This window comes from Mya arenaria, chromosome 5, assembly GCF_026914265.1.
Source record: "Mya arenaria isolate MELC-2E11 chromosome 5, ASM2691426v1".
Classification (NCBI taxonomy): Eukaryota; Metazoa; Mollusca; class Bivalvia; order Myida; family Myidae; genus Mya; species Mya arenaria.
This window is the reverse complement of record NC_069126.1, coordinates 75,863,920-75,888,035: the sequence shown is the minus strand read 5'-3', so window position 1 is coordinate 75,888,035 and position 24,116 is coordinate 75,863,920. Positions and strand designations below refer to the sequence as shown.

The 24,116-nt window shown below is 35.1% G+C and overlaps 1 protein-coding gene across 2 annotated transcripts; it reads right to left on the bottom strand.

The window, feature by feature from the left end:
- Positions 1-290: 290 nt before the first annotated feature.
- On the bottom strand, positions 291-20,015 carry LOC128236300 (centrosomal protein of 70 kDa-like). Of its 2 annotated transcripts, none has more exons than XM_052951188.1 (18): positions 19,838-20,015; positions 18,456-18,558; positions 18,099-18,225; positions 17,690-17,786; positions 16,573-16,752; positions 15,947-16,032; positions 15,033-15,101; positions 14,038-14,146; positions 12,957-13,045; positions 12,269-12,346; positions 11,257-11,368; positions 10,789-10,887; positions 9,967-10,122; positions 9,613-9,750; positions 7,842-8,013; positions 6,983-7,097; positions 6,162-6,241; positions 291-2,163 (listed from the first exon to the last, which is right to left on the bottom strand). In XM_052951188.1, exons 1-18 carry the CDS (start codon positions 19,877-19,879, stop codon positions 2,102-2,104), a joined length of 1,914 nt encoding a protein of 637 aa, XP_052807148.1. In that variant the 5' UTR covers positions 19,880-20,015; the 3' UTR covers positions 291-2,101. The 2 variants fall into 2 exon arrangements, with proteins under 2 accessions (XP_052807148.1, XP_052807149.1); XM_052951189.1 differs by having other exon boundaries at positions 19,714-19,841.
- Positions 20,016-24,116: the final 4,101 nt, after the last annotated feature.

The window sequence follows — 24,116 nt, the reverse complement described above, 5'->3', positions numbered from 1 at the left end:
ATCATCATCACTATCATCATCATCATCATCATCATCATCATCATCATCATCATCATCATCATCATCATCCCCCACCACACTACTTATTGTAGTAACATTACCATTATAATCACCATGATTAATTTGGCAATCATCAGCAGCAGCAATGTCATATGATCATGAGCATCATTAGGGATTGACATCATCATTATAAATGATGATCATCATTTTCACCATCACCACCACAGCCATCATCATTATAATACAGCACTTTCAACATACCATTGGCAATATTAATAAAAAAACATGAAAATATTTTATTATTTTATTACATATATAAATCATCATTCATGTATTCTAATTTCTACACTGTACACTATGTCGTTAGATTTAAGAAAACACAAATTAAGTGCAAACTTACATATATTGCTAATGAAAGATACGCAAAATTGTTTAAATTGAGACAAAACAACAAAACTAAAAATGCAATTATTTGCAATAGAAGTATAGTACTTATACAATTTTCTAACTTGTTTCCATTTCGCCATTGATTCTAAATGCAATGACAGGTAATCATAATATTTCAACTCCGAACCTTTTTTTGATACGCCTTTACAGACAGCTTGACATCAGAGAAACAATATACAATATGTCTCTGACAAAATGCACCATCCTAGGCTTCAAATAGTTCTCATTTGATTATTCCACAGGCCTACATAGCCTGTAGTTCAAAAGTGAAGTTAGATTTGACAAAATTGGACTTTGTTAAGACAATAGTGGCTTCAGATGTATCAATAATGAATACAAAATCAACAATTACTATTTCCTTAAATTCTTCATTTGGCACAAAGAATGTGATGCGGTCCGACATCAAGAAAAAAAGGTAATTACACATAAGAGTGTGTATTTCTTTCCTGTACATCAGTACTTTAGCCAGTAACAAAAGCCCCACAGGGAGAACATAATTGCTCATCTGTATTTTTCAGTATAAAAACGGATAAACATGTACCTACGCAGCAATTTTTTCAGCCAGAGTTCTTTGCCTTGCTGTTCATGTGTGTATTACCTCTGGCAACGCATATACAAGTTTCATTAGCAAATCTTGAAACTTGAATAATGCCCATGGTTAAAGTTGAACAATGCTGATACCGATGCCAATGACACAAGGGATAGGGTAATATATCAACTAACTTTTTATCTTTGAAATACAGACAATCTAGTCTTCCTCAGTCACTGTAACATATCATATCAACAACTCAAATGGCATTTGACAAAGAAATGTAGTATGGCTTAGTCAATTGTCAGATCTAAATGTTATAAAGAGTTCAACCTTTACAGCTATTTACATATATCATAAAATAATAATAATAATTACAAAGGTTTGCTGCCTAGATAGTTATATTTTTATCACAGATCTCTAGTATAATAGAAGTTAATAAATCGGACGTCCCCACACAGTGCTGGTCTCCAATATACTGAATGTGCTTGTCTCCTCATTATTCAGCTTCATTTCAAATACAAATAAATAAAAACACATGTAAACAGAACTTGTGAAGATAACCTAATATCAATGGATCAGAATGTAAAAAAAATGTCTGATATCTGGACAATGTCACTAAATTGGGGCAGGTTGCATAAACAGTTCACTTCATGACGCTCTGTAACAAATGACCATGTAACAGTATTCAATATTCTATTGTATTATCTATAAGCACTTCACAGATGTTTGGGCAAGCCTAAATTGCCTCATGGACTTCACCGAGGTGTGGATTAACCTTCCTTGATCCTGTTTGTTGCTGCCATTGTCTGGCTACATAAACCTCTTTGGCTTACTAAAACAATCTTTGATAGGTAGAGCCTTTTTTCTGTGGTATTCCAATAAAGCAGTCTAGTCATTTTGTGACCAAAGCTAAGAGCCCACACGTAATCTCCATCACACAGATTGGGTGCTACATTTAATATGAGTCCAGCATATGCTCAGTTGTAGATGGTAGTCACTTTATGGTTAGTTAGCACGAAGTTAAAGCGCCAAAACTCTTTGCCTATGCAACTTGCCCTAGATCATATTGAAAAGTCAAGTATAAGTCAAGTAAAAGAGAAACATCAGTGGAACAGTGTGTGGTCAGTTGGCGAGAAGTTTGAGAGCCCGTACAGCTGGAATGACCTGGTCCATCTTCCTCAAGTCTGAAATGGAGAGGTGAATGGCTCTTTCTGAGACATTGGCACAGAATAAGTAATTCAAAAACAGTTTCAACAAGTTTCATGCAAATATAAATGTTTGTTTGCCAATTTAAAGTAGAACTTGTATAATCTTGATTGGACAGACCCCTCTCCCTTCCCTACAAAACTCTACAGCAGGCGAAACACTCATAGTTCTAAAAGAGTGCTGCAGAGGCAAAGCCAAGGCTTGTCGGTGTTTTTCAGTCAACCAAGGGACATAATAATAATTAAAGCCAGAGGTCTGGGCCTTGCTACACATGTGGGTAATGTTCCTGGCAACTAGATTACCAAGTTTCATTTGAATATCAACAGTTTTTGAGTTAAGGCCAAGGTTAAAGTTTTGGACAATGTCGACGGAATCACATAGGCTATGAAAATACCTTGATTTTTTTCAGTATTTCTAATAAATACCAGTAATGGGATGATTAAGTTCTACAACACGAAAATTAAGAACCCTTTGTATGTTCCATACCATACCAACTAAAACAGTAAACAAAGACATTTAAAGCTGCACTCTCACAGATTGAACATTTTGACAACTTTTTTATTTTTTGTCCTGGAACAAGCGATTTTTTGCGAAAATCCATGGAAACCAGTGATATAAGACTGCTGACAAAAGATTAGAATGCAGAATTTTATATTTAAGTTAAAACAAGAGCACCGCGAAACGGAGCATTATACGCCCGAAGAAGATTCGGCTTGAGGTCCTTTTAATGTAGTGATGATTTGTATAAAGTTATTTGAAAATCGCTTTATTAGTTACCTAGTTATGGCCCGGACACGGAATTGCTAACGGACGAGTAACAAAGATGTGGCCCGGACACAGAATTGCTAAAGCCCCCCCATGGTGATTCTAGTCTTTGAGGTATGGACCTGGAAATTGCACGCGACACATCCTTATAATGTAGTGATGATTTGTATAAAGTTATTTGAAAATCGCTTTATTAGTTACCAAGTTATGGCCCGGACACGGAATTGCTAACGGACGAGTTACAAAGATGTGGCCCGGACACAGAATTGCTAACGCCCCCCTATGCTGATTCTAGTCTTTGAGTTATGGCCTGGACATGGAATTGCTAACGTCCCCCCCATGGTGATTCTAGACTTTGAGGTATGGACCTGGAAATTCCATGTGACACATCCTTTTAATGTAGTGATGATTTGTATAAAGTTATTTGAAAATCGCTTTATTAGTAACAAAGATGTGGCCCGGACACAGAATTGCTAACGCCCCCCCATTGTGATTCTAGTCTTTGAGGTTTTGGACCTGGAAATTGCGCGCGACGCATCCTTTTAATGTAATGATGCTTTGTATAAAGTTATTTGAAAATGTCTTTATTAGTGACCAAGTTGTGGCCCAGACACGGATTTGCTAACGCACCCCCATGGTGATTCTAGTCTTTGAGGTATGGACCTGGAAATTGCGCGCGACACATTCTTTTAATGTAGTGATGATTTGTATAAAGTTATTTGAAAATCGCTTTATTAGTTACCAAGTTATGGCCCGGACACGGAATTGCTAACGGACGAGTAACAAAGATGTGGCCCGGAAACAGAATTGCTAACGCCCCCCATGGTGATTCTAGTCTTTGAGGTATGGACCTGGAAATTGCGCACGACACATCCTTTTAATGTAGCGATGATCTGTATAAAGTTATTTGAAAATCGCTTCATTAGTTACCAAGTTATGGCCCGGACACGGAATAGCTAACGGACGAGTAACAAAGATGTGGCCCGGACACAGAATTGCTAACGCCCCCCATTGGTGATTCTAGCTTTTGAGTTATGGCCTGGACATGGAATTGCTAACGTCCCCCCCATGGTGATTCTAGACTTTGAGGTATGGACCTGGAAATTCCATGTGACACATCCTTTTAATGTAGTGATGATTTGTATAAAGTTATTTGAAAATCACTTTATTAGTAACAAAGATGTGGCCCGGACACAGAATTGCTAACACCCCCCCCCCCCATGGTGATTCTAGTGTTTGAGGTATGGACCTGGAAATTGCGCGCGACACATCCTTTTAATGTAATGATGCTTTGTATAAAGTTATTTGAAAATGACTTTATTAGTGACCAAGTTGTGGCCCAGACACGGATTTGCTAACGCACCCCCATGGTGATTCTAGTCTTTGAGGTATGGACCTGGAAATTGCGCGCGACACATCCTTTTAATGTAGTGATGATTTGTATAAAGTTATTTGAAAATCACTTTATTAGTTACCAAGTTATGGCCCGGAAACAGAATTGCTAACGCCCCCCCATGGTGATTCTAGTACTTGAGGTATGGACCTGGAAATTGCGCGCGACACATCCTTTTAATGTAATGATGCTTTGTATAAAGTTATTTGAAAATGACTTTATTAGTGACAAAGTTGTGGCCCGGACACGGAATTGCTAACGCACCCCCATGATGATTCTAGTCTTTGAGGTATGGACCTGGAAATTGCGCGCGACACATCCTTTTAATGTAGTGATGATTTGTATAAAGTTATTTGAAAATCGCTTTATTAGTTACCAAGTTATGGCCCGGACACGGAATTGCTAACGGACAGACAGACGGACGGACGGACAGACAGACGGACAGACGATGGAGGCCATAACATAATACGACCCTTCGGGCGTATAAAAATGATGTTTTATGCACTTTACTTAAACCATTAGTAACGGTTTAAGCCATAAAACATTAATTTTTGAACGGAAATATGAAAAACTACGATCTGATTTTTTGTCAGCAATCTTATATTATTGGTTTGCAGATATTTATGCAAAAAATTGCTCTTTCCAAGACAAAAAAATAAAAAAAAGTGTAAAAATGGTATATCTGTGAGAGTGCAGCTTTAATAAAGATCTCCTAAGACATACCTGTCAGGTTGCGAGAAAAACAAAATATACTAAATAACAATAGCCGTCCTTTGGACTGCCTTGTTTCCCTCTTAGTAAGAGTAAAACAAGGCAGTCCAAAGGACGGCTATTGTTATTTAGTATATTTTGTTTTTCTCGCAACCTGACAGGTATGTTGAATCTGTCCAAAATTGTACACAACAACTGCTCAAGAGTGGGAATATAGGAAATACTAGTTGTTTGATAGGTAACCTAAATATTCTTGGATATATGAACATATTAAAAAAAGTATATTTGTTGAAAGTTATTCCTATTGTGAGTAGCGTAGGTAAGATCAATATCAAGGTTATTTTGGCTAAAAAAGGAAGGAAAATGAGTCGTTGAGCATGTGTACTCTGACCTTTAAATGTCTCGTGTGACCTTGACCTTTGAGGTATGGACCCCGGTCAAGGTCACTGCACATTGTTTCAATGAGGACAACATTTGTACCAAGTAATATGGTAATCCATCAATGCATAAGTAAGTTATAGTGCGGACATGAGCATGTGTACACTGACCTTTAAATGTCTCCTGTGACCTTGACCTTTAAGGTATGGACCGGGGTCAAGATCACTGCACATCGTCTCAATGAGGACAACATTTGTACAAATTAATATTGTAATCCATCCATGCATAAGTAAGTTATAGCACGGAGAGGAGCATGCATACTCTGACCTTTAAATGTCTCGTGTGACCTTGACCTTTGAGGTATGGACCCGGGTCAAGGTCACTGCACACCCTCTCAATGAGGACAACATTTGTACCAAGTAATATGGTAATCCATCCATGCATAAGTAATTTATAGCGCGGACATGAAATGTTACAGCCAGACGGACAGACAGACAGACAGACTGACAGACGGATGTAGTGCATTCCTATAATCCCCTCCCCACTCCATGGCGGGGGATTAATAATTATGTAACAATAACTATCTGAATTAAGATTTTTTGGTAGTAGTATGACCAATCACACCAAATTGTCATGAATCATTCAGCATCTAATCAGGTTGATTAATTGAAATACAACTAACATTGAACCACAATAATCCTTTACATATATGTACAGAAAAATAATTACCTAAAATTTCAATGAGTTTGTTCATGATCTCATAGAAGGCTGGGAAGAATTCCTGATGCTCATGTAGTCGCCTTATGACACTGAAAAGGAGAAGAGATACATAGAAGTAACATAGCCTTAAAACATAACTTTGAGTTGTTTTGTAAGAACAGTTGCTAGCGCATTTGTTTCCCACCAGGCCATGATCAGATTCCATTCCCAGCTTGGATGCATGTGAGTTCAGTTAGTGGTACCAAGCTAAACATCTGGGATCCCTGTTATCAGGGTACCTTGTGATGTTATTACTGATGAGCTGAGTGTAACAGAATGAATCAAACATGGGTATCTTACTTAGTCCGCATTCCCCATATTATATTTGGATATAATAGCTGTTAAATTACAGGAGTCAGTCTAGTCTTTGAAAACAGGGAGAAGCTTTTTAAAGACAAAGAAAAAGTTTCTGTCATGCCATATTTTCTTCTCTAGTTTCTATTAAAAAACGATTCTCCTTTAGCTCAAAATAAGGAGAAGTTTGATAGTTTACCAAGTCCACCGATCAATTGGAAGCTTAATCCTGCCTAACATAATACAAACATGCCTGACATGTCTATTAAAATGAATTAATGTCATAATAACATGTAAGTTAAGAATTAAATTCAATTGCAAACATCTGTCCAAAAATTTTATGGACAGGGCATCTTTGTCATGAGGTCAATTTATCCTCATAACATTTTGCAATGTGAAAAATTGTACAGTGGAAGAAATTAATCCATGAAAACTATGGAAAACAGTACAATTCATGTTCTAATTACAACAGGGAAAACCCTGCTAGCTAGTGTTACCCATCCAAGTCCTCTGTCTGCAGCAGGGTCTTCAGCTGTTGTACGGTGGTGGTGTTGTGTTGTTGTACAAGTCTCCCCACACCGTCTACGATGGCGGCCGATTTTGCATCCTTGCCTGTGGAAAAAGATGCCTCTTTAAAGACTATACTTATGTGATAGCTGTTTATTCCATATTACAGAATGAAGAAATACACATGCTTGTTTGATATAGATTTGAGAGCACAGTTTTATGTCACACTTTATTTCATACCATCTACAAATGCATGTCTCTTATGATTGAACATTGATTTTTGATGCACTCAACAAACAAATCATTATAGTATCAATTGAAACAAATGCACTGTAAGGTGATATCAAGTTGGAGTTTTTCCAGTAGTTCATGGGTTACTAACCCTTGCTCCATGCGTGTATTGTCTCTTGCAACATGTTTACTAAGTTGCATTTGAACATCCTGAAGGATTTCGAGGTATGACCAAGATTTTACATGCCAAATAGACCAACACCAAGCCGATTGCAATACTGACCTATTTTTCTTTGGAAAACAGACAAGCTAATAATAACCCCTCCTGGCTAACACCTATCAATGAATGAAACCAAGCAGGAAAATATTTGCTGCCAAATATGCAGAACTGGGTTGATGTCAATGTAACAGATATTCATTGGGGATAAGAAAGGTCATAGTGGTATAGGTGTATGCCTATCACCTAGGTGGTTGTAGGTTCAATCCCTGACATGGACATTTTCTCCTGGCATCTCAAAAAAGACACAGTCTTCCTCACAGTGATGAATTTCAAGCTGTTTTAACAATCAGGCGAAAATAAATCAGTATAAACTAATACAAGAGATACTCATCACTTACTGAGACCAAGCAGATTCTTGAGAGTATTGAGTACATTGTGAACCTCTCCAAGTTTGGTAAAGATCTGGTTCATTCGAGGGTACACTCCAGATACGCTCGGGACGTCGAACAGGGTCTGGAAGTGGGAGACAATATTCTCCAAGACTGCCCGGTTCGGGTGCTCCTGCCCATCCTGTTATGATGAAGTAAAATTTTATTTTAGGTACATGTCAGGGATGCTGGCTATGTCAAAGAGATGTGGGAGATGATATACTACAGGACTAAGCAGATAGGGTCCTATTGGCCTGTGTGTAAAAATGTCAATGTCAAACTTGTGGTAATACTAATAAGGCCAGATAAAATTTCACTTCCCACTATCCAGGTGGATTTAATTGTAGGAGGGGATACATTTGTTTTTTTATTTGAGGCATAAGCATATTACAACATTAATATACTTACACTTCTTAAACCCTCAACAGTGGTCTGATGGTGCAAAGTCAGGCAGTATGTCCAACAGAAAATATTCACCAGTTAGTAAACAAAAAGTTGAAAAAGATCTAAAAAATGTGTTTTTCTTTATCTGAAACTTCTTGCACTAAAAACACTTTTAAACAAGAGCCGTCGTAAGACAGCGCGCTCGACTACGCCGCTTTGACTTAGATTACAATAACGATGTAATAATACCAAGTTTGGTCTCTTTATGTCAAACCTAACTAAAATTATTTGATACATAAGGTGACTTTGATGCTGCCCTCCCACCAGCCCGCCCAAACAATGACGCAAGTCATTCAAATAACTTGATTTCCCATTATGAAAATGTGGTTAAAAATATACAAATATGCCTTTCAAATTAAAAAAAATTAAAAAATTGAAGGGCCATAACTTGTATTTAGGCTTAAAACGGAGTTATATTTCTTCTTGTAAGATGGTCATAAATAATTTTGAATTTTATTAAGTGCATTTAATGAACAGTAAAGAATTTTTTTAATTAAAATCCCAACTTGCCCTTAACTTTTACTTGCCTAAAACTTTAACCTAAGTCAATCAGGGGCCATAACTTGTTTTAAGGATATGGAGTTATGTAACCTCATTGGGTGATGGTCCTGAACAATTGTGTGAAGTATTAAGTCAATTGAATGAAGGGTATAGAAGTTATTAAACAATATCCCAACCTGCCCTAAAACTTTAACTAAAGTTCCATAGTCAATCAGGGGCCATAATTTGTATAAAAGATAATATGGAGTTATCTAACCTCATTATGTGATGGCTCTGAATATCTGTGTGAAGTATTAAGTCAATTGAATGAATGGTATTGGAGTTTTAAGTGAAAATCCCAACTTGCCCTAAAACTTTAACCTGCCCTAAAACTTTAATCTAAGTCAATCAGGGGCAATAACTTGTATTTAGGATAATATGGAGTTATGTAACCTCATTGTGGGATGGTCCTGAACAACTGTGTGAAGTATTAAGTCAATTGAACAAAGGATATAGAAGTTATTAGTAAATATTCCAACTTGCCCTAAAACTTCAACCCAAGTTCCATAGTCAATCAGGGGCCATAATCTGTGTAAAGAATAATATGGAGTTATCTAACCTCATCATGCGATGGCCCTGAACAACTATGTGAAGTATTAAGTCAATTGAATGTAGGGTATTGGACTTATAAATGAAAATCCCAACTTGCCCTAAAACTTTAACCGGACACCGACGCTGGGGCGAGTAGTATAGCCCCACTATTCTTTGAATCGTCGAGCTAAAAACTATATATCTAGTTCTAGCCTCTAGCCAGTACCTGGGCCTCTATTCCATCATCATACACAATCCTGTCCACAGCGCTGGTAATCTTGGCCATGGTCGGCTCACCCACCAGGCGAATCTTCAACCAAGGGGCACACCGTTCACCAAGCCGGTTAATGGACATTTGCAACTCCTGAAACATTAGCACTAGCAGCTATGAATACAAACATGTGTAGCGAACAATGAATTTATAATACCATGTCAACAGCTGAGCCATGGTTGGGTCACTAACCAGCCAAGTCTACAACCTATGGGTCACGTATCTCACTTTGAAATAATGTACAATAATGTATTTCTATACAGTTCACTAGCAACATTTCTAGACCCTAAATGTCTACATCTCCCCTACCTCCATCCCTTGTTCATCGTCCCGCCAGTTTTCCAGTACAGTCAGCATGTGGTTGAGGGTGTCAGAGGATACATGACCCATCTTGTGATTCCCCCGTCGCTCCTTACGCTCGCTGTCTGACAGGCTGTTAACTATGTCCTGGGCCGAGCGACAGAACTAGCAACACATCACACACGAGAGCTAATCAAATGTTCACACACTTATTTTATCAAGAAAACTAGCACTTAAATTATATATCTAATAGGTAAATAAGGTTGTTAAAAATGGTTTATACTTGTATCTTAAGCTGGACCTGTCACAAGAGTGATGAATACCCCACAGGCCTCCCAGACACAAAAATGGTTCACTCTTGATTTGAAAAGGGGCCATACCTCCTTCAAATATTGGTAGTTTTTCTCCAAAAACTGTTTTTATTGGAGAAGTTATTTGGGCAAATTCAAAGTTGGAAAGGACCATTACTCTGTTGAAAATTAAGTCTAACTTACCTTTAAGTTTAAAGTGTTGAACATTCGTATTAAAACTTAAATCTGTGAACTCATTCATAAGTAATTGTCCGGACAACATATTTTTGGCAAATTCTATGTTGAAAAGGGTTCATAGCTTGCCTAAAATTAGTGGTTTGTTTTTTAAATAAATCTTTCAACCTTTCCAAGAGTTTATCGATGAATTATTGTCCAATCCCCATATTTTTAAAAAATCTTAGTTGAAATGGGGCCACATAACTCCATCTGTCACTATATGAAAACCTAGTTAATAATATAACTTGAAATGCCAAACATAACTACTAAATACTAGCCACACTAAAGCAACAACTCCACCGACCTGTTCATATTTGCTGACCTCCTCCAGCTGTTTGCCCATCCGCTGTATGCGGGGAATCACTGTATCAAGCTCCTTCACTTCCAGCTCAATGCTTATGTCCTGGAAATTAATATGTACAAGCTTAAAAGCAAAAAACACAGATGCATTTACCTTCCTTGCCCAGCTGCTGTATGCAGGGAAAGATATTTTACTACTAGCTAAATACTTAATCCCTGAGGCATTTCATTCATAAAGTGCCATACCACAGCTCATGAACCATAATGCATTTTTCCCTACGCATCATTGAGCCATTTCATTGTAACAATGAAAACCTAGCTACTATTATATTTCATGCCCAGCACTATCTCCAGGTTGTAACTAAATTGATTAGCATGCCGTTATGACATGTAGATGGCTAGGAAATTTTAGACTCAAGACCAATAATAATAATGATACAGTCTTTTTTGTTCAGTTTAGAGGCTTATCTACCTTCAGGTACTGATGACAGAGGTCCAAGGGCAAATAATCCAGATCTTCTACCCGGGTACTGAACTTCCTCTTCATTCTGTAAGGGTCAATCTTAACCTTCTCTCCTGGTATGCTGAAATCAATAGGGCAAAACTGTCCAATCCACCAAATAATGCAAAGGCATTAATATTTCCTTACAAACTTGATAACTAAGATACAGTTAAAATGTGGTTATTCGAACAGGCGGTCATTCAAAAACTTCCGTCAGTCGAGGTTGAAGCTTGTCCCGACCATTATTCCCTCTATTTTCATATAAAACATACTGGCGATGGATCAAAACCTAAATACATCAAGGGGTCGAGCACCATTGCCGGTCCCAAATGAACAAATCATGCTCAAAACCTTACTATTACCCCGAAAGCATATTCCAAATAAACAAACAATTGGCAGGTGTTAACAAGGACTTGAAAAGGTGGGAAAAAATGTCTTTCACCGTTAACGTTTGACCGCTAATACTTGATAAGAGCATTTGAGTATTTAATCATATTCTTATGTTGTTTGTTTAGAAAATGAGCTTTTTTTGTAAAAATAAACTTTGCTGATTCTCCAGTAAATGGTTTTTCTTTAACATTTTCACATTAAGTATACGACAGCTTTGGAACATATGAGCGATTTCTACATTTCATAACAGACTAAAATGAAACTTTGGGTCGTTTGAAACATCAGATCACTCAAGGTTCTCGCTTGGTCCCCGGCATCCTTAAGCAAACGCAGTTATACTTCATTAAACAAATCATGAATTAAAACTTTGCTGACACGATTAAAACAAAAATACGCTTTTTATATTAATATGAGATGATTCACAATCTGAACATATCCAAAGATGTTGCTTTCATCGGAAAATAAATATAAGCGTGTGAAGTTCTTGAGCGGTTTTGAGATATGGCCAAGGCTCAAGTCCTTGAATGACTCTGACAAAGGCACCTCGGCAATGACAACTTTTCATCTAAAGAAAAGAAGATATTTTTCATACCTGATGTTATGTAGGGCCAACAGTTTCTCTAGTTTATTAACTCTCAGTTGAACCACTCTGTAATCTTTAACTTCAGGTCTGGAAATACATTAACATACACTTTAAAATTCAAGAGAAAATACTATATATTTTACTGTTGCACTAAGAATTTATGTAGATATATCAGTTGAGCTTTGACACAATCATCAAGACTTTTAAATTGAAAATTCTACATGTACTAGAAGCTATTACTGCCATTTTAGAAACAGTATTCTATGCTGTGCATGGCATTAAAGCACTCATTTGTGAAGACCTTATTAGGAAAAATAATCATGTATGGTTATCTTAAACCGAAATATTATGGAACAACACATTCCGAATTTTATAATGCAGTTATTCACTTTCTAACTACCAAAATAAATTATTTTCATTCACATACTGTATAATCCCCAAGGATCTGGTACAAGAGGCTGTGAGTCCCGGGCATAAATTCATGCAAATATTACTTTGAGGATAGCACCCTATTGAGGTAAATGTTTAAGAACAAAAGGTCCTAAAGTTAAGACTTCATTTTTGAGTTATTCTTGATAATGTGTTTGTGGAACGGTCCATAAATGATATTACCGGGTATATTGTGATCACTGACACCGTATGTACAGCAATGTAGAACTTCACATGCTTAAGCACAAAAAAAAAAATGAAACTGTACCTGGCATTGACGTCCATCTTGATGATCTCTTTCTCATCTTCCAGTTTTTTCACCTGGACATTCAACTCCTTTATCTGTTTTTCATATGCCTGAAATACTGAGTCAGTTTTACATTCAGGTTTTTACCCATTTTTCACCTGCGTTTTATCTATGCTAGCATCCTATACACTGTATAATACGGTACTTAAAGATGAAAGATGTGAAATTGATTGTATGTTTGCCATGCTGTTTGCCATGCACTATTGCCAAACCCTATACGGTAATAGTTCGGCAATATAGTAAAACAACAATTACCCACCATTTCTGAGGTGTTACAATCTAAGGTGTTGCATAATAATACTTGTCCATTTCTGAGGTACCGGTATTACAACATATGTGTTACACATTGATACCTCATCATTTCTAAGGTGTTACACAATAGTCCCTCACAAATTCTAAGGTGTTACACAATAGTCCCTCACAAATTCTAAGGTGTTACACAATAGTCCCTCATAAATTCTAAGGTGTTACACAATAGTCCCTCACAAATTCTAAGGTGTTACACAATAATACCTCACAAATTCTAAGGTGTTACACAATAATACCTCAAAATACGAAGGTTTTACACAGTTTTACCTCAAAATACAAAGGTTTCACACAATAATACCTCAAAATGCGAAGGTTTTATACAATTATAACTCAAATTACGAAGGTTTTACACAATAATACCTCAAATTACGAGGGTTTTACACAATAATACCTCAAAATACGAAGGTTTTACACAATAATACCTCAAAATACAAAGGTTTTACACAATAATACCTCAAAATACTAAGGTTTTACGCAATAATACCTCAAAATACGAAGATTTTACACAATAATACCTCAAAATACTAAGGTTTTACACAATAATACCTCAAAATACGAAGGTTTTACACAATATTACCTCAAAATACGAAGGTTTTACACAATAATACCTCAAAATACAAAGGTTTTACACAATAATACCTCAAAATACAAAGGTTTTACACAATAATACCTCAAAATACGAAGATTTTACACAACTACAAATTCTTTAAACATTCACAATGTAAGCCCCTACCCTGATTAGTTTCTTGAAGTTGGATGAAGTCTCACTGTGGTGGGCAACAGAATGAAAGGAAGAAATGTCATCTTCGGCAGTCTCATCAGACCTGTGACTTTCACCATTCCTAAATTGGTACATATTTATTTTGAACATGGTAAAACAAAACAATTTCGCAAAAGAACTACTTCTAGGTTAATGCCAATTTAATATGAAACCTAGAGAGTTTTCATATGATATCATTATGATCACAAAGTATGAATGACATTAAATGAGGGAGACGTATGGTATATTCTTTATCATGGTATATACTTTATCACGGTATTTTGTTGAAAAATTCACATGTTTGCCAACAGGTTGACTGAGGGACAACTGCTAGCATACAAATGAACATGTATCTCAATTTAATATGTATTGAACTTTCACAGTTTTCTTAAAAGTTTAATACTTGATATTTAAACAAAGAGTCAGGGGAGCATGGCCTTTTTTCAGCCAATCTAGCCTCAAATGAATAAGTAAACAGTAAATACACAACAGCTTTGATCCCCTCCCCCAGTTTGAAACTAAGCAGTCAGACCAACGTCGGCAGCAATGGAAAACAATTCCTCACATTACACATAATTATGTACCTTAGGATAATTGCCTCACAAAGTTTTGCTTCAATCTAAAGATGTTGTCATTTAAATCAAAATGGTAAAAGTTTCATAATTTTAGAAGGATTTTAATGCTTGAGCACCGAGCATTAACGAATACCAGGGTATCAAACATTGTCAAACAAGACTTAAAATAACCCAAAAGTAAAACCGTTGGATTTTTCCCGTTTTAAAAAGATCAAAACATTATACAGTCAAATAAGTGCAAACATTTGGTCTTGTTTATATAAATTTTGATGATTCATTATTAGCGGGATGAAAACAAAAAAACTCTATGTCGCATAGAGTGTATATAAAAAATAGTAGCAGATAGCACCTTTTGTGCATTCACGCCTAAATATGCTTTTCATAAGTGATTACCTGTAAATCTCTAAATCTCTTTCCAATTTCTGTAGCTGTCTCTCATATGAGTCAATCACATCTAGCAATCTAGGGCAAAATCAATATAGAATTGTCAACCTTTTAAGGCAAATGATCCATCTTTAAAGCTTTCTAAGCTGCCACAGACACAAAACACACACACACACACACACATTTAAGTAATAGCAAAGCATAAGATAATGCAATATAGTGTAATGCAAAATTCAAAGAAAAAATATGACAAATTACAAGTTCATTAGTTGTTCATTACAGATTTGGTATAAACACATTTAGCAGTTTAGAATGTACTGATTTCGCTGTACTAATATCTTTAATAGTCTCATATTTTAATATGTCCTATGGTGTTCCTCTAAGAGGTTACATAGAATTTAACGTAAAAACATTCCACTTACTATTTTCACAGAGATATCAATAAGTGTCTTTTAAAATATTGAACAATAGTAAGTTTTGGCTTTAAAATAGTCCATCAAGGATCAAACTAATCAGACAAGAAGAATTATAACTATCTTGCTGAAATTATAAGAAAACAAGGAATAATATAAGGGCACATCTAAGCAATTTTTTTCTTTAGTTGAACACCGGGAATAATTCGACAACTATTAAATCTGGATGTACATGTATGGACCTCCGGCTTTAAAAAATTGGACAGTTAAACACATTTAAATTGTCTCTGGCAACTAGTGTACCAAGTTTCATTTGAAAATCTAGAACAGTTTTGGCTGATGTCAATGATGCGGACAGCAACGACACAAAAGCTATCACAATATCCCAGCTTTTCTTTAAAAAACAGACAAGCAAGTAAATGAAAACATTATGGCCGTAGGACAAAATCTATACCAAGCTGAAACAGTAGAGTAAACTCCGATATTATTTTTTATACTTGTAGTCCATACTTATCATCCATGGTGTGGTGGGCACGGGCTGTCCGCCGTCTGAACTCTTGAAACACATCTGCAACCCTCTGGTTACGATTCTCCTCCTAAGATATATATTGATAGGGTAACAAAAACTGACAGAAACCCCTGTCATTTCAAATTACCCACAATAGATTTATATCGAGGTAAATTTGCCCTTCCAATAGCACAAGGACTGGGATAAAAGCACAACATTTTGTCAGGCAAGCTTATGGGTGCATCAGAATTAGGGATTGAAAATCTGTATAAAATCATAATCAACCAGTGGAAATAATCCGTTTAGCAATTTTTGATTATCTAATCAAAATCTAAAGTTCATAAAATGTATGAAATAAATGTACTCAACAATAAATTAACATGAAAGCAAATTTATATGTTGTATTTCCATTATTTTAAAGTATTTTTTCCATAATAAGATTGAGTTTTTTAACTTAATTCAAAATGATTTACAATGTGGTTCTGCCAGATTTTTCTATTTTTAGAGAATAAAGGCACCGAGATTATGCAATCAATTATCAAGAACCTCAATTATAAAATGATCAATTTTTGACAATACTCAATTATCGTTTTATCCCCAATCATTATGGCAGTCCAGTCAACCCTACCTGTTTTGTCATGTTGTGTAGTTTATCCTTCAATCTCCGTAATTCCTTTTCCTGTTGTTTACACTTGTACTCAAGATCCCGATTCTTTGCAACAATGGCGGAGCGTGTGTTTCGTGTCCTGTCACCCACATCCCATATTTCATCCAGGCCTTGCTCTGATGGCTGGTCAGACTCTAGCTCCTGGAAGTGAGGAAACATGCTCATATGTCAAAAAATTACAAATACAATCATATTAAACAAAATTTCTAAATAACTTCAGCTTGTATAAATTAATTTACGATCCATTGTGAGGACAGCTATAATCTGATACGCATTGCTCTTGAGTCTGACTAGACACCAGCCTACAGACACATAGTAAAGCATACTGTCAATTTTGAGAACTTTCTCTAGCTTGGACTCAAACCCACAACCGGGACACCTATACCACTAAACCACTCACACATTTTTTTAACTTTTGGTTTATCCTTCTAAATGTTCAAACACAACCTTTGACCTTGGACTCATATTTTTCAAAGATTTAACTTTGAATCCAATCATAAAACGTCATTTTATAACTTAAGTTTTAAGTCTTTTCCCAATTTAAGTAGCTCACTGGTCATATGATATAATCACTTGATAATTTCTGAGAAACTACACTAGAGGCGTAGTTTCTTAAGTTTAATACAAATAATGGGGATTGGCACATGCTTGAGTTAAGTTACTGAACAAACAATACATTACGGTCTTAACCTATGTCTAACTCTTCTACATTGTCTAATGATATTGAACTTAATCTAGAATGCTAGCTTTCCTGCTATATCTTATGATCTTGACTTTCACTCTAGCATGACAGCTCTCCATCATTATCTTATGAAGTTATGATCTTTACTTTAAATCTAGCACTATAGCCCTCAAATATAATTGTATGATCTTTATCTTCACTCTAGCATGCAAGCTCTCCAAAATCATCATATGATCTTTTCCTTCTCTCTAGCATGCAAGCTCTCTAACATTATTGTTAAATGTATGGTATTTACCTTTATTCTAGCATGAGAGCTCTAGCTCTCCAACATTATCTTATGATATTAAAACTTTATTCTAGCATAAGAGCTCTCCAAGAATATTGTATGGTCCTTACCTTTACTCTAGCACGAGAGCTCTCCAACATTATCTTATGGTCTTTCATCTGACTGAAATATTTCTCAGCTAACTCAGTTTGCTTAGAAACTTCTTCCCTAAAAATCAAAGTTTACGATTAAACTAAATAATGAACAGGGTATATCTAAATTTGATTTATTATTTACAGATACATGTACTAGTTCTACAAATCTTAAGATCTTATCTGACAAATTTCATAATCAATAGTAATAATAAATAATCATAAGTGTATAACATGTTAACTATGGGTCTGGAACTTGCAATGATACTACATTGACAAATTAAATCTTTTCAGTGTAATATTGAAAAAGTAATTGAATATAATCAAACTCAGACAACAGGTGCAATTTTGATTTTAAAAGTGCTTCTTGGTTCCCTCTTGATCATACTTGAGTTGGTTATTTTTTGAGATGAGGTCCTGTACAAGTGTCTGTCTGTGTTCGCAGTCCGCAATCAGTGAGAGGAGGTTTTCTTTCACAATGTTGTTGTTTGCTCGATCAAGACATATCTGCATACCTGCAACAAGCCAGTTTGTTGTGATTTAAAATAAATAACTCAGATATTAATAAGCAAGGCTAGAATGAGAATGCACGAGGTCTAGGTAGGCCTACAACAATATTTATATAGAGGACTAAGAAGCAACATTTCAAGACAGACAAGACAAATATAGAAGCAAAAGATTTATCATTTGTTTTATTAAGACTAATAAGACAAGGGCTAAACAGTTATCCCCAAAAGCCATTTACCCGATATATGTTGTACATCGGCAGGATGGACAGTGGTTACTGTTGGAAGTCCTTGTTTCCTCAGTTTTTTGTTCACACCTGACCAATCATTTTCCAACGGCATCTGGTAATGAAAAACTTAAATAAAGTCCAGAGGAATTTTACCCCAATGAGGCTGCAACCAAAACCTATCAGCACACAAGGACAGTAGTCTAAAATAATAGACGTGTTATACAGGATTCTTCCAATCCCTAACGTCTAAACGGGAATGTGCAAAAATGTGCAAAAAACGGGGGTGTTCTAAAAATATTGAAATTCTTTTAAGTGAAGTATTTTATGGTTGAAATTGATCATAAAGAGTTATATTCATATTTTACCATGTAAGTGAAATGTTATTTTGCACTAAACAAGCATTTCATGCATTAAAACAAGTTGTTTACCTTTCCAATAAAACGAAAGTTGACTGACACTGACAACAATTATGCGAAGGGGAACAACTCGTTACAATCGTAAGAACTCGGCCTCCTCCGACAAAGCTTCGAGAAAGACCTCGTTATACAATCGTAACAACTCGGCCATGGCCGAAATGTTCCGAGCGATTTAAAACTGTGCCCTGAAGCCTTGCAGGTGCCCTTCATGTATATATCGTTATGTTTTGACAATTATTAGTTGGATATTTATTTTTTGTGTACGGAACTAATATAAAATAACATTATCTGGTAATATTTCTTGTTTTTATAATATTTTATAGACGCTATATGCTTTAACCCGGAATCCTGATCGGAACAACTACCCACTTTTGATACTAAACAATTTGTACGTGAAGGATTTGCCATATCAAAAATCTAAAAAAAATCCGTCAACATACAATTATTTGGACTAACAAGGACAGCAGTCTAACCAACTGAGCTAATAGGGATCTCTTTATTTCACCGCACAAGTCATTCCTCCCCATTAAATTTCATGGCTGATCTAGGTACCTTGCCTTTTACTTGTGGCACTAGTGTAGTAAGGTAAATTCTGGAGGAATTTGGCTCAAACATATGACTGCTTGAACACTAGCACAGAACTATGAAGTGACTTGTCAAACTGGGCTGCTGGTTTATGCCAGCATACAGTACATACATTTTAATTATAATCATATGCATACATTAAAAATAAATACAGCTTAGCTGTACCATGTACCTAAATTACATTATAAACAACATCCCCATTCCTTTTAGTCGCGGTTTAGATTTCAAAACACAAGTTGAGACTCGAACTAGGCAAGAGTATTTACTGTTTGTGGCTATGTCGGAATTTCAAATACTTAACAAACTATTGCAATGGAAAGCGGTGACTTATTCTAACTTTCTGATATCGTATCATGCGGAACAAATAAAGATTTTCTTAAAGAGACATACATTTTTACTTTTACTGACAGGACTGGCAGTGGGGGACGCCATATTGCTATTAAGTCATAACGTCCAATGACTACAACGGTAAAACACAGATACGTCTGCGCCAAACAAAATCATTCATGTGCTATTTGACTTGTAAAATTAAATGCACACAGAAGCAATTCTAAGTCTTTTAAAATAATATCGATTTTCCCCATTCATACATTGGCGTAGAATTCAGACAGGACGCTCAACCATACGGTATGACTAAAATACGGAAATAACCTATTTTCGCGAAAATGGCTTTTTTGACTAAAATACGAAAATAAGGTTATTTTTGGCAAAAATAAAGTTATTTTCGCAAAAATAATATTTTGAAAGAAATATGATATAGAGTTAGTTTTGGCGAAAATAACATTTTTGACAAAAATATAGTAAGTTTTGGGCAAAAATAAAGTTATTTAAACTAACTCTATTTTCATATTTCTTTCAAAATCTTGTTTTCGCGAAAATAACTTTATTTTTGCCCAAAACTTACTATATTTTTGTCAAAAATGTTGTTTTCGCCAAAACTAACTCTATTTTCATATTTCTTTCAAAATATTATTTTCTCGAAAATAACTTTATTTTTGCCCAAAATCAGGGAGTATTTGGTCCCTGCCAAAACTTACTATATTTTTGTCAAAAATGTTATTTTCGCCAAAACTAACTCTATTTTCATATTTCTTTCAAAATCTTATTTTCGCGAAAATAACTTTATTTTTGCCAAAAACTTACTATATTTTGGTCAATAAAGCTATTTACGCCAAAACGAACTCTATTTTCATATTTCTTTCAAAATCTTATTTTCGCGAAAATAACTTCATTTTCATCAAAAATAACCTTATTTTCGTATTTTAGTCAAAAAAGCTATTTTCGCGAAAATAGCCTATTTTCGCGAAAATAGCCTATTTTCGTATTTTAGTCATACCCCAACCATACAGTGAACGAAAATGCTGCGTTGCACATACCCTGCCTCTCATTCTGTGTGGCTGTACCATTTCATACTTAATTATTTTCCTTTACTTATAAGCATTGCCTCTCGATGGAAAAAATATTGAAATTGAAATTATACATGGAAGTTAGATGTTTGCAATATTACTTAAATGTAACAGCATTTTGGCCTTAAAAAGTAAACCAACATAATCTTCAACATTCACGTGTTTGCCCGTCTGAATTCAGATATTTGATTATATATTATGTATTAATATCTTCCAACGATAAGCATTAAGTATAGCCTTGATCATGCTGCATTCATATATCGTGTGATAAAGGCTCCTATTTCATTATTTAGCATTGCGCATGTAGTAAACCGTTCATAGTCGATTTCTAGCACACCGGATAGGCAATTTCGGTGAATTCAGCCGTGCTGGAAAACTCCATCTGGGGCGCTGCTGTGACGTAATAATTTCAATTTCTTTTAAAATACACTTTATGTAACCATAATTATGAGATTTAAATAGATGAGTTCCATTTGCATTAACTTTAAAAAAATAAAATTTAAAAAACAAAACAAAATAACCCTTAAAAGACGTGATGTCGAAGGAACTTATTGACGTATGCGGTGAATACAAATTACTGCGCGTCATGACGTCAGTAAACGTCATCGCACGCGCTTTTTGGTGATATGTACAAAAATGCGCTTTTTTATGTATTTTGTTCACACAAAAATGTAATTTAATGTATGCTAGAAAAAATATCTATCATGTGTGTCCGTTCCGGATAGAAAAATCCGACCCTCGGGCACGCTGCGTAGCCGGTAACTCGGCAAGCCTCGTTACCTGGCAACGCAGGTGCCCTCGGGTCGGATTTTTCTATCCGGAACGGGAACACATGACAGATATTATTAATCAAGTACGGCGGAAAAAATATATGTTGAATTGAAAATATTAGTTAGCAACACTTAGAGTGACACTCTTTTTCAAAAGCAATACATACACATGTATAAAAAATATAAATTTTGAGTGAAAAACCTTTAACTACTTAACTACTTTATCTACTTACTAAATAATGCATTTATTGAAAATATTAGATACTTATAACAAGATAATTATATCAAGATTGTAACACTGTATTTAATAGCTGAAAACGCAAAAATATTAAATGATTGGGGAGTGCTAAAAGATTTACTGTGATCTACTATCGTCTCATAAGATAGAATTACCGTTTTTTGTGCACCTGTCGTTGAAATAAAACACGGTGTCCTTCATAAGAACCATTGTTCTCGACATCCTTTTTAGTATTTTAAAACAATGTTATTAAATATTTATATCATGCATCTTTGTTACGATCGAGACCTAATTAAGTTAAGAATTTGATACCATAATAATATATAGAATACTACTCTATTGACTATGTCTTTGCTCTTCACGATGATTTGTTTCATATGATTATTTCATATGTTTTGCATTTTGGCTATGAATGCTATATCATTTAATGCTGAATAAATGTTATGTTATGTTAAATCTTATGTTATGTTATGTATTAATTAATTGTGGCAAATCTTATTTGGGAGTAGGAGTGCATCTTTAAGACATTCTCGTTCACCAGAGTGATGATGCTATGCGTACCACATTTAGATTTATCATTAGCAAACCACTGATGAATGAGAATGCACAAAGGACTTCGAAGCACTATCTCCTTCCACGATTTTCCTTTGGATTCATTTTATTTATTTTACAGTGAATTAATTTAATTTAAAAAAAAATATTCATAAACTATCAACTTGATTTGCAATACTTACGAAACTTCAGGTCATCGCTCCTGTGGGATTACAATGTTTGAAAATGGATTTTTATGTACTTGAACGAACAAATCAGAAGCTTGCATTATTTTTCCAGATGTCATACTGTATATTCACTTTATAATTTAAGCTAAAATCAAATACCACCAATAATTTTTTTCTCGGATGTGTGGGACGAAACAAGAGCACTGTTTAAACAAAACGAAACACTTTGAAAGTCGTAAATGTATTATTTTTTGTCTGAAGGGTTTGAAGTCATAAATATCTTCTGAATGCATGTGAACCAAACACTTAAAAGGTTATATAATTTAGTTCAAAATTGTGATGTACAAAATGTTATTAATGTTGACTTTATGGTGAATACTTTTACAGATATTGTTCGTGAGGTTGCCGATCCATTATTTGTTAGGCATGTAATAGAATACCCAAGTTTTGAAAAATGCTTTATCACTGATTCTGCTAAATGGTTCGATCAAGAATGCAGAAATGCTAAGAACTTATATAAAAACGCCTTGAATGTTTATAATAATTCGCATAGTGATCGAGACAGAGTTGAATTGTGTAGATTGAAAAGTTTGTATAAAACTACTGTGTCAAAGAAAAGTAGAGCTTTTAAATTTAAACGTTTGAAAGAGTTTGAAAATTTGAAACGTAATAGGCCTAAAGAATTCTGGAGATATTTTCGTTCACAGATTGCAAATAAAAGTGTTAATGTACCTCTGGAGGATTTTAAAAATCATTTCGAGCAAATGTTCGCTGATATTAATCATGATAATAATGAGGAAGCTGAACACTTTAACAGGAACTTTGATTTTAATGAACTTGATAATATTTTGGGAGACATAGATAACCCTATAACATACGATGAAGTTCGTAAAACTGTTGCCTTGCTTAAGAAGAATAAATCTCCGGGTGAAGATAAATTGCTAAATGAGTATTTTATTGAAGCATGTGATATCTTAGGTGGATATATTACAGAGATTTTCAATAGCATTTTAAACTGCGGAAACTTTCCGATAGCTTGGACTAAGGGAATTATCATACCATTACACAAAAAAGGCGATAAGACTGACGTTAAAAATTATAGGGGAATAACTCTGTTAAGCAATTTTTCGAAACTGTTTACATGTGTACTTAACCAGCGAATATCAAAATGGTGTGACGAAAATAATGTTATTTCTGACGCCCAGTTTGGTTTTAGAAGAGGTCGGTCTACAGTTGATGCAGTTTTTATTCTTCACTCAATTGTTCAAAAATATGTAAACTTGAACAAACGATTATATTGCTGTTTTATTGATATGAAACGTTGTTTTGATTCCATATATTTGAATGCGTTATGGTTGAAGTTGTATAAATCCAATTTAGATGGTAAAATGTTACGTATTATACGCAGTATGTACCAGTCAGTTAAGTCCTGTGTAAAACACTGTAATAGTTATTCAGATTACTTTGATATCGCAGTAGGCTTAAGGCAAGGGGAGATAATGTCCCCAATAATGTTTTCTCTATTCGTTGAAGACT